The 12,212-nt window shown below is 42.6% G+C and overlaps 1 protein-coding gene across 1 annotated transcript in view; it reads left to right on the top strand.

Moving 5' to 3' along the window:
• LOC109916106 (ras GTPase-activating protein 1-like) overlaps positions 1-12,212 on the top strand; it is a 294,682-nt gene that overhangs the window by 113,030 nt on the left and 169,440 nt on the right. The window contains exon 16 of the mRNA XM_048619515.1: positions 6,022-6,194. Within this exon, the coding sequence (XP_048475472.1) occupies positions 6,022-6,194 (173 nt within the window). The remainder of the gene's footprint in view (positions 1-6,021; positions 6,195-12,212) is intronic.

The following is a 12,212-nucleotide window of genomic DNA, read 5'->3' as shown; positions in this document are numbered from 1 at the left end:
GCCAGGCAATGACATCTCCAATTAAAGACAATTTAACTACCAGTTCTTGAGGTTCTATGATGTTACCATCACTGAATCCCCCACTAACCAACATTCTAGGGGTTATCATGGATAAGAAGCTCAACTGGACTTGCTATATAAACTTACTGGCTACAAGAGCAGGTCAGAGGCTAGGAATATTATAATGAGTAACTCACCATCTGATTCCAGTTTAACATTTACAAGGCACAAGTCAGGAGTGCGATGGAATAGTCCCCACTTTGGTGGCTGAGTGCAGCTCCAACAACATTCAAGAAGCTTGATAACACTCATGACAAAGCAGTCTACTTGATTGGCACCACATCCATTCTCTCCACCACTGTTGCTCAGTAGTAGCCGTGTATATTATCTACTCACTGAAGATCTTTACACAGCACGTTCCAAACCCACGAACACTTCCATTAGAAGGACAAGAGCAGCAGATATGTATGAACTCCTCCACCCTCCAAGCCGCACACCACCCTGACTTGGAAATATATCGCTGTTCCTTCGGTGTCACTGAGTCAAAATCCTGGAACTCCCTAACAGTATTGTGGGTGTGACTGCAGCAATTCAAGACGGCAGAGCACCACCAGTAGCCTAATTAGAAACTGATTTAAATGCTGACCCAGCCAGTGATGCCCGCATCTCTCAAGTGAAGAAAGATACTTTGGGTAACTTAAGTTGAGCCCATTGTGTTTGTAATATATTATCATGGTTAAAGGATTGGCAAACTAATAGAAGACATAGAATTTACATGAGTGTGGCATTTTCAGGATGGCAACCATATAAAAACTAACTAGTGGAGTGCAACATGGATAAGTGCTGGAGCCACAATTATTTGCAACATATATTAACGACTTGGCTGAGGACAGTGAATGCACTATTGCGATGTTTGTGGATGACCCAAAAAAATGGGAGGACAAATGATGAAGATGATGCAAAGCATCTTTAAGAGGGGTATAGACAGGTTAATCCAGTGAACAAAAACTGACAAATGCACCAATATGTGGGTAAATGTCAGATTGTGCACTTTGACAGGCTGAATATTATTTGGATGAATAAAGACTGGCAAAAGCTACAAAACAGAAGTGTTCGGGAATCCCCATCCAGGTTCAGCCAGTAAAAGGGAATGCAAATTGAATGTTGGCTTTTATTTCAAAGGGAATGGAGCACAAAAGTAGGAAGGTTTTGCTGAAACTATACAAGGTACCAGTCAGATCACAGTTGGAATACTTTGAATGGTTTTGGGTCACATAGAGAAGGAGAGTTGTACTGACATTGGACATGATCCAGAGAGGTTCACTAGGCTGATAGCGGCCACAGAAGGACTTTTTTTTCATGAGGAGAGAGTAGATTAGGCCTGTACTCGATGGAATATAGAAGAATGAGAGGTGGCCTTATTGAAACATACAAGATTCTTAGGGACTTGAAGGGGTAGGTGCAGAAAGGTTGTTTCCTCTTGTGAGGGAGTCTAAAAGCAGCGGGCACATTCTCAAAGGAAGGAGTTACATATTTAAGACAAAGATGAGGAGTAGCGAATCTGTGGAGTTCTTTACCACAGGGGACTGTTTTGATTGAGTCATCCTCGTTGAATGGAAGGCTGAATGGCCTCATGCTCCTATGTTTTATGGCCTTGAAAAAAAGTTTTGAAAAGTGAGATCTTGTCAGATCCAGCTAATAGCTGGAAGTTCAAATCTCTTTTCACATTAACAGTCTCTACGGAGATCATAATACAATGCAAACATAAAAACGAACACAAAATAAATAATTCAAACAAAATTATGAAATCCAAAACATGCTATTTTCCCCACAATCCATGTCTAATCGTCCATTTGTGCATTCCCTTAGTGACTATTTATATTTTGCCTGTACCCTTGCTTCAACATGGTTGAAGCATTTGAAAGCAGCTGCCTCTCTTTTAGAGGGTGACTGCAGGGGACTTTGCTGGATGGCATCAAATTATTGTGTCCTTAGAATGCGCATAGAAAATAAGAGCAAGAGTACGCCCTGCAGCCTTTCAAGTCTGCTCCACCATTCAATATGATCATGGCTGATCATCCAGCTCTTTACCTTGTTCCTGCTTTCTTCCCATATCCATTGATCCTTTTAGCCTTGTATCTATATCTAACTCCTTTTTTCAATGTTTTGACTTCAGCCACTTTCAATGGCAGGGAATTCCACAGGTTCTCCATTCTCTGGGTAAAAAAGTTCTCCTCATCTCCGTTCTAAATGGCTTACCCTGTATCCTTAGACTATGATGTCATCAAGAACATCCTTCCTGGTCTGCTGTGGATAGCACTGTTTTACATTGGGAGGAATATTCTGGGCTGGCTGACTGGGCAGTGGCAGGGTCATCAGTAGGGTTATAGTGGTCAGTAGATGAATACTGTCATCTAGAAAGAGGGCAGCAAACTTCCTCCTTGTAGAGCCATAGATTCTTCTCTGGAGCAGGACCTCAGCAATTACAATAATCTCTTGAAGGCCTGATTTGTTGGACTGTCGTCACTCCAAACTTGATTCTTGAATACTGGTATCCTCAGCCATAGCATCCGCAATCCAAGTTACCCACTACGTCCCTTAGACGTTCGGTAACCTCTGCTTATGTTCCAATGGAACGGAGACACGGCCATCAGACAATGCACCACAGTTACTTCCACATGTCAATAGTGGAATTTAAAACAGACTGCTGGATCTTAGATCAACACTATGTGGCTGTGGGTATCCACATGGGTTCCAGTTATGCCTGTTTCTTTGTGAAGTACGTGGAACATTCCTTGTTCTAGTCCTACTCGTCACTCCCAACAACGCTTTCTCCAGTGCATCAATGACATATTTTGTGCCACTTCCCCTTCTCATCTGGGATTGGAAAAATGCCAATTTTGCTTCAGGTTTCTTCCCTGCTGTCAGCTTCACCGGGTCTGTCTCCGACTTCTCCCTTCCTCAACATCTCTCTCTATTTTCGGGAACAGGCCACCATTGATATCCATTACAAATACACCAACTCCCACACTCATCTCGACTGTGCATCCTTGCACTCTGCTTCACGTAAAGACTCCATTCCATTCTCCCAGTTACTCCATCTCCATCACATTTATGCTGATGGTGCAACCTTCCACAAGGGTGCTTCGGAAATCCTTTGTTCCTCAACTGAGGATTCCCCGACACCATGGTTGACAGGGTCCTTAGCCACGTCCAACCCATTTCCCACACTTCACCCTTAGCCCTTCTTGTCTCTCCTACAACAAAGATAGGGTCCCCCGATCTTCCTTTTCGACCCCACCAGCTTCCACATCCAAAGGATCAAATGTCACCATTTGCACCACCTCCAGCAGGATGTCTCCACCAGACACCTACCCTCATCAGTATTCCACGGGATCATTCCCTCTGAGACATTCTGGTACACACTACCTTCGCTCCCAACACCCCCATGGTACCTTCCCATGCCAGTGTAGAAGGTGCAACACTTAACCATTTACCTCCTCACTATCCAAGGCCCCAGACATACACATTCAATCTTGTCTAATATACGCGCTGGTCACAATGTGATCTCCTGTACATTAGGGTGATGAAACAAAGAGTTGGTGACCATTTTGCAGAGTACCTACATTCTGTCTGTAAAAATGACCCCAAACTTCTAGTTGCTGCCACTAGGACATACCACTATATTCCCTGGCCAACATTTCTGTCTCAGGTCTGCTGTGTACTCCAGCTAGAGTCAGCACGAGCTGGAAGAGCAACACCTCATCGTCAACTTGAGGACATTATCACCTTCAGGACTTGATTTTGGGTTTACTCATTTTAGAGTATAAACAATTTCTTCCTTGTCTATTACCCACCCGATTTCCCAGGTCCTATCATGACGAAAGAACTGCAGATCCTGTAAATCAGGAGCAAAAAGAAAGTTGCTGGAAAAGCTCAGCAGGTCTGGCAGCATCTATGAGGGAAAAAAAACAGAGTTAACGTTTCGGGTCTGGTGACCCTTCCTTAGAACTAATGGTGGCTGGGAAAACGTCAGTTTATATGCAGAAAAAGGTGAGGGGGATGGAGTAGGGAGTAAACAATAGGATAAAGCCTAAAGAGCAATTGGATAGACCTGTCTTGACGTAGGTTGCTTTCAGCACAGCCAACCCATTTTCACCTACTCATTCCCTATCATTACCTAGCTAGCCTCTTTATCTAATTTACTATTGTTTGTCTGCATGACTTTACCCTCTCTCTCTCGGCTCCCTCCCTACCAGTCTATTCTTCCTCTAGGCCCCCCCACCCCCCACCAACCTATACCACCAGCACAAATACTAGCTGCTATCCATTCTGAAGAAGGGTCACTGGACTTGAAGCATTAACTCTGTTTTCTCTCCACGAATGCTGCTAGACCTCTACTGAGTTGCACCAGCAATTTCTCTTTTTTTCTCATTTCAGATTTCCAACGTTTGCAGTTCTTTTACTTTCTCTTAGATTGTAGAGTGACTCAACTGGTATAAGAGTGATCGGGCCACCAATGTCTTCCCTGTCCCATCTACCTTCCACTGCCACTGGAATTTTACTCCGAGCAGGGCAAGGCAGCCCCAATTGTTCAGCCTACCAGATGAAATCTAGAAGACTGTTGGTTAGTGCTGTGCCTCCTTTCCAGGCATCCTCTGCCCATTAGCATTGCCCCAAATTAGTTCTCCCACCTCTGTTCTGAACTTCCTGGCATCACCTCCCCCACCAGTCCAACATTCTGTGTATCCCACTTAGTTCCTTGCTGGTTGTGTGAACTATGTTCAAATTCTGTAATTTATTCTCTTCCTTTTATGGTCATCATTTTCATTTTATTTTAATTATTTTGTATCAATTGACCTTGTGCTATCTTTTCTGACTGTGCTCCCATTTCAGACTGTTTTGCATCCTCCCTAGCACAGAATTCTGCTTATGCTGTCTAATGATTCTGACTTCACAAAAGTGCATTCTTTTCCACACCAAAATATATCATCCTTTGTTATATTCTCCCCACGACTGAACTGTATCAAGAGTTTCAACAGCAGACTAAGGCTGTAAGGCGTTCCAATGGTCTTGATGGTTAAATATGTAGAACAAAGAACAAAGAAAATTACAGCACAGGAACTGGCCCTTCGGCCCTCCAAGCCTGCGCCGATCCAGATCCTCTATCTAAACCTGTTGCCTATTTTCCAAGGATCTGTATCCCTCTGCTCCCTGCCCATTCATGTATCTGTCTTAAATGACGCTATTGTGCCCGCCTCTACCACCTCCGCTGGCAACGCCTTCCAGGCACCCACCGCCCTCTGCGTAAAGAACTTTCCATGCATATCTCCCTTAAACTTTTCCCCTCTCACCTTGAAATCGTGACCCTGAGTAATTGAGTCCCCCACTCTAGGGGGGAAAAGCTTCTTGCTATCCACCCTGTCTATACCTCTCATGATTTTGTGGACCTCAATTAGGTCCCCCCTCAACCTCCGTCTTTCTAATTTAAATAATCCTAATCTACTCAACCTCTTTTCATAGCTAGCGCCCTCCATACCAGGCAACGTCCTGGTGAACCTCCTCTGCACCCACTCCAAAGCAGCCACATCCTTTTGGTAATGTGGCGACCAGAACTGTACGCAGTATTCCAAATATGGTTGAACCAAAGTCCTATACAACTGTAACATGACCTGCCAACTCTTGTACTCAATACCCCGTCTGATGAATGAAAACATGCCATATGCCTTCTTGACCACTCTATCGACCTGCGTTGCCACCTTCAGGGTACAATGGACCTGAACACCCAGATCTTTCCAGTTTATATTGCATATTATGGACACAGTTAAAAGGGCACAAAATTGAATGCCAGACTACTCAGTATGATGTGTAGCAATCGGGATGGTTCATCCTTTCTCACATTAAATTGGAGAAAGGTATGGGATATCCCAAATCTGATGTCTTAAGTTAAGTTTCTCCATTTTAAATTAATTTGAACATTGTTAATCCAATTAAATTTTATTAAAAACTTTTGTTTTTCAGTATTTATGCGCTGCCTGTTGAGTAGGTTACAGAAGGGGCAGCTGATTGATGAGTGGTTTCCTCTCAGTTCACATTTTCCACTAAAAGGCATTGAACCAGGCTCTGTACGGGTAAGAGCACGATATTCATTGGAAAAAATCATGCCAGAAGAAGAATACAGTGAATTCAAAGAGGTATTTATTTTTGTTTGTTTTCAGTGCTCAGTGTGTTCACGGTCTTGTGTAAATTTCAGTAAAGCTTGCCATCATTATCTATCTGGTATTAACTAAAATGTGTATGGCACCATTCCTTTTAAAAACAATCATTCACTCTTTGTTTACAAATTGTGGAAAACTGCGATTTTGAATTGCTTTCCTGTTCTGGTCTCTTGTCGCATTAAACACTTACGTCAGTTGCAACAACTGTATAATCCGATCTTGTTTTGAACGATCTCACTGTACAATCCAACAGAAGTATTCTGTCATATCGTAAAGAATGATATTAGAACATTTGTATTGTTAAATTCATAATACGAATTCATGTTATGCTTCAAAATTCACCATCTGGTTTAATGAATTTAATGTATTGTTATAAGAATTAACTAGTCAGATAAATAAGGAGGAGACAGTTATGATTTTCAAAAGTCATTCAGTAAATTGCATACAAAGGTGTAATATGTAAGATAAGAGTTCATGGTTTCGGAGGTGATAGATTAAAATGAGTAGAGCTCATAGGAAGTGAAAATTTAGAATAAGTGGGGTATTTTCAAGTTTGCAGGCTGTGATTGTTAGAGTGATGCAAGGATCTGTGCTGAGGCCTCATCTTTTTACAATTTATCATTTGACTTCATCAAAATTTACTGATAGCTGTGAGTAGAACACACAGGCTGCAAAGTGACATGGACAAAATGAGTTAGTGAGCAACAAGGTGGCAGATGATGTATGATATTGAGAATTGTGAAGTTATGAACTTTGGTATTAAAAGCAGAAGAACAGAATATATTTTAAAAGTTGCAATATTTGTAGTTCTTAATAGCACTATAGACAAGATAGAGCACATTATAATCCTACTTACCTGCACCTGGTCTGTAACTTATGGTGGCATTCCAGCTGGAGCTCCTCTCTTGCAGCAGTTTTTCTCCCCTCCCTTATCCCACTTTTAACTTCTTAAACAAATGGACTCAGGATGAAGGGAGACGAGTTGCGCGCTGGAGCACGGAACAGGGAGCAGAGTGAGCACAGGCCGAGCTGGGAGCAGGAGCAGAGTGAAGCTGGGGGATGAGTCCTGGAAGAGAGACTAGCACAGAGGGGAGGCCTCGTGTTCTGAAGCCCGGCAGCATGGACTCCGTAGAAATGGAATATAAAAAGACACTTTTTTTTATTCTCATTCTGGACTTTTTAAACTCTATTTTTTCTATTTCAATTCTGTAACAACACGTAAAGTATCTGTACCTAAGATGGTGCCGAGAGGTGACATTCCAAACTTTTCACTGCTCTCATTCAAGTGCATATGACAGTAAAGGCTATTCTAATTCTAATTCTAACAGCACTAGAGGTACAAATTGAGTGAGTTGAGAATTTCCTGTTTGGTAATGGGGCAGTGAATTTCAGACACCCACCCTTCTCTGAATGAAAAGATTTTTCCTCATTAACCCTTAGTCCTTCTACTAATCGCCTTAAATCTGTGGGCCTTGAAATTGTCCTCTCTGCTAAGGTAGACAAGTTTTCTATCCAAAACCCTTGTTGTTTTGTGCACTTCACTTTAAGTCATTTCCCAGCCTGTTCCGTTCTAAGAAAAACAACCGTAGCCTATCAAATATTTCCTCATACCTGTAATTTCAAGCCCTGACAAGGTTCTTATGAATCTTCTCTGTCCACTCCCTACAGCACCTATGTCCTTCTTGTATTGTGGTGACCAGAACGGCACACAAAACTCCACCTGTTGCCAAACCAGGGTAATTTATAGTTCCAGAATTGCTCTTGTATTCAGCACCCCATCCAACGAAGCCTCATGTCTCTATATCACATTATCCTCCTGTCCTGCCATCTTCAGGGACCTGTGGACATGCACTTGAAGGTCTCCCACTTCCTCTACCCCTCTCAATACCTCCACAGCCACCACACACCCGCCCAATCCATGTGCTTTGTATACTTTTGCTTTACCTGTTCTCCTGAAATGCATAACTTTGCACTTCTCTGGGTTGAATTTAAGCGGAATTTTCTTCCTATCAACTCATGCTCAGTTAACAAATCGATGCAGGCACAAGTGGTTGAATTGGCTGCATCCTGCACCATGACACTTGTGTGATTCTATGAGCAACCTGGCCGATTTTTGTGCTGTTTGCAAATTTCTGAAATTTAAGTCTAAATCTTTAATATGTAGCACCACAACAAGTGACCTAACACTGCATCCTAAGGAAACCGTTAGCTATTTGAAAAACATTCATCACCTATTACCATTTGTTTCTTATCACTGAGCCAATTTTGGATTCACTTCACCACGTTCCTTGTGGGCTTTAATTTTTCTGACCAGTCTGCTGTATGTGGGGATAAGCAGAGTTAACTCTTCATTGGCTTATAACCTTTCGGGCTATTTCAGATTTCCAACACTCTTAGTATTTTGCTCTAGGAAAGGAATGAAGAAGCCTTGCTACAAATATCAAGGCTTTCATAGTGCCACATCTGGGGTTGTGTGTAATTTTGCTGTCTATATTTAAGAAAGGATACACTAGAGGCAGTACATCAAAGTTTCATTAGATTGGTGTAAATAGGTACTTTGCATCAGTTTTCATGGTGGAAGACACCTAGCATACCAGAAGCTAAAGAGAATTAGGGGCAGAGGTCAGTGTTGTGGGCATCACTGAGGAGAAGGTGGTGGGGAAGCCCAAAAGGATTAGACGTGGATAAAGCATCTGGACTACATCCCAGAGTTCTGAAAAAGATAGTTGACAAGATTGTGAAGGAATTGGTGGTGATCTTTCAAGAATCACATTGTGTCAGGGAGGATTCGAGAGGACTGGAAAACGTAGCTCCCCTGTTTATAAGGTCTTAGCGAAAACTTGTGGCTCGGGTTGTGGGTGCAATTGTTCCTTTGCTCATCAAGCTGGTTGTTTCGTAGTGTGCAGACATTTCATTATCATTCTAGGCAACATCATCAGTGCAACCTCTAATCGAAGCGTTGGTATTCTGCTTTGTTCTGAATTTATATGATTTTCTGGTGTGATGGGTCTTGTCACTTCCGGTTCTCTCTCGTTTTAGCAGCGGTCTGTAAAAGGGGTCTACTTCTATGTGTTTGTTAATGGAGTCTCGTGTTGAGAGCCAGGCCTCTAGAAATTCTCTTGCATGTCTATTGTTCGCTTGTCTCCGTATAGTCACTTTGTCCCAGTCGAACTGGTGGCCTTCATTGTCTGTGTGTATCAAGGCAAGTGAATATTATTAGTGTCTTTTTACTGCCAGCTGGTGTTTGTGTATCCTGGTCGTCAGATTCCTTCCCCTTTGTCCGATGTAGCGATTGTTGCTCTCGCTGCATGGAATTCTGTATATCACGTTAGTCCTGTTTACTGTCGATATGGAGTTTTTAATCTTTGATAGCGTTTGACGCAGTGTTAATGTAGGTTTATGCACAGTCGTAGTCCTACAAAGGCTAAGGAGTCTGGTTGTCATTTCTGATTATATTTTTGATGTAGGGTAGAGTTACTAGTGTCTTCTGTTTTACCATGTCCTCTGTCAATTTGTTTTGTGGGCATTGGCGGATGAAACTTTTTGGGTATCCGTTGTCTGTAAATTTTGTGCAGATGTTCCTCTCATATTCTCCGGAGGTCTGGGGTATTGCAGTGTGATATGGCTTGTTTAAATAGTGTCTTACTGCAGCTGTCTTTGTGTATGGTGGAGTGGTTGCTACTGAAGTTTAGGATTTGGTCAGTGTGTGTGGCCTTCCGATACACTCTGGTCTGGAATTTGCCGTTAGTTAGTCTCTTTACCGTTGCATCTAAGAATGGGAGGGTTTGTTGTTTTCTTCCTCACTAGAGAATTTTATGCTTGTGAAGTGGGTGGGTTTCTTCTACTTTCGTGTGTTTAATTATTACGAATGTGTCATTCACGTATCTTATCCACAGTTTCGGTTGGATTATAGGAAGGGCTGTGAGTTGCAGTCACTGCATCACTGCTGTGATGAGACCTAAGATGGGTGATCCCATTGTTCTGTTTGTATATTTTGGCCGTTGAACATAAAGTGTGTAGTGAGGCATAAATCTAGTAGTTTCAGTAAGCTGTCCTTGCTGATGTTGGTGGTGTTCAGAGTCGGTGCTCCTGGTCCTTCTAGTAGTGTGGCTAGTGTCTCTCTGGCTAGTGGCATGTCAGTGGACGTGAAGTGTTTAATGTGGAAGGAGATCATGATTTGGTCCTTGTCAATTTTTGTGTCCCTGAGCTATATGAGAAATTCTTTGACTGAAAGGATTGAGTGTGAGGATCTACTGATTAAGTGTTTAAGTCTCCGTTGTAAATCCCTTGCTAGCTTGTTTCTACGTGTGCCTGGTAAGGACATTATTGGTCTGAGTGGGATTCAGGGTTTGTGTACCTTGTGGAGTCTGTAGAAGCAGGGGGTGTTTGAGCCATCTTGTTTCATTCTGATGTAGTCGGCGTTAATGATCTGTCCTGCATATTTAAGTTTCTTGAGTGTCTGGGTTATCCTGTTCTCTAGCTGTGGTGTGGGGTCTGACACCACCTGTTGGTATGTGGCTGTATCTGCAAGTAGTTCCTGTGTTTTCTCGATGTAGTCTGTTCTGTTAAGAACAGGCATTCGTCCTTTGGCAGGATTGTGATGTTTTAATCCTCCTTCAGTCCTTCTAGGGCCTTTCTCTCTGCCGTGCTGAAGGTGTCTGATTTGTGTTTACGGTTAAGTGCTGAGATTACTGTTTGTCTGATCCTGTTGAGTTTCGTCAGTGAGTCTGTTGGTTTTCAGCGTTGACTCCAGTGCTGCTAACAAGTCCATTTTGCTCACGTCCTTGTGGTTGTAGTTAAGTCCGCATATCAGGATGGTTTTTTTTTTGTGTCTGAGAGTTGTCTGTCGGATAGGTTCCTTACCCACGTGTCTGCTTTGTTTGTGTTGTACTGGTGGATTAGTCTAGTTATTTTCTCCTATAGGCTGAGTCTTTTCCTTGTTCTGGTTCTCTGTTGTTTGACAAAGTGCCAGATGAAAGGCTGCAAAATAAGATAAGAGCCCATGGTGATGGAACAAGGCAGTTTTGTGGATAGTGCATTGGTTGACTGGCAGAAGGCAGAGAGTGGGAAGAAAGCGTCTTTTTCAGGTCGGTAATTGTTGACTAGTAGAGTTACTAGGAGTCAGTGTTGGGACCACAACTATTCATGTTATAGATTTACAATCTGGATGAAGGAACAGAGGACACTTGCTAAGTTTGCAGATGACACAAAGATTGGTGGAGGGCCAGGTAGTGTTGAGGATGTGAAGAAGCTGCAGAAGAACTTGGACAGGCTAGGAGAGTGGGCAAACAAGTGGCAGATGAGATACAATGTGCCAAAGTTTGAGGTTATGCACTTTGGTAGGAAGAATAGAGGCATACACTATTTTCTAAATGGGGAAAGGCTTTAGAAATCTGAAGCACAAAAGGACTTGGGAGTCCTAGTTAAGGATTTTTTTTTAAGGTTAAAACATGCAGGTTCATTTGGCAGTTAGGAAGACAAATGCAGTGGTAGCATTCATTTCAAGAGGGCTCGAATACAAGAGCAGGGATTACTGCTGAGGCTGTATAAGGTTCTCGTCAGAGCACATTTGAAACATTAGTGAGCAGTTTTGGGCCCCGTATTTGAGGAAAGATGTGCTCACATTGGAGGGGAAGGGTCCAAAGGAAGTTCACAATTTTGATCCTGGGAATGAAGAACCTGTCATATAAGGAGCAATTGAGGACTCTGGGTTAAAATACTTGAAGTTTAAAAGGATAAGGGGGAATCTCGTTGAAACTTACAGAATACCAAAAGGCCTGGATAGAGAGATGTGGAGAAGATGTTTCCATTAGTAGGAGAATCAAGGACCCAAGGACAGAGCGTCAGTGAAGCGGTGACTGTTTAGAACTAAGATGAGAAGGAATTTCTTTAGCCAGAGTATGGTGCATCTGTGGAATCCATTGCCATGGAAGGGTTAGGGAGGCTAAGTCATTGGGTTTCCTTAACGCAGATGGGTTCTTGATTAGTGAGGGG

Source organism: Rhincodon typus, chromosome 3 (genome assembly GCF_021869965.1).
Source record: "Rhincodon typus isolate 14 chromosome 3, sRhiTyp1.1, whole genome shotgun sequence".
NCBI lineage: Eukaryota > Metazoa > Chordata > Chondrichthyes > Orectolobiformes > Rhincodontidae > Rhincodon > Rhincodon typus.
Note: the sequence above shows the minus strand (reverse complement) of the source record. Positions and strands in the feature narration are given on the sequence as shown.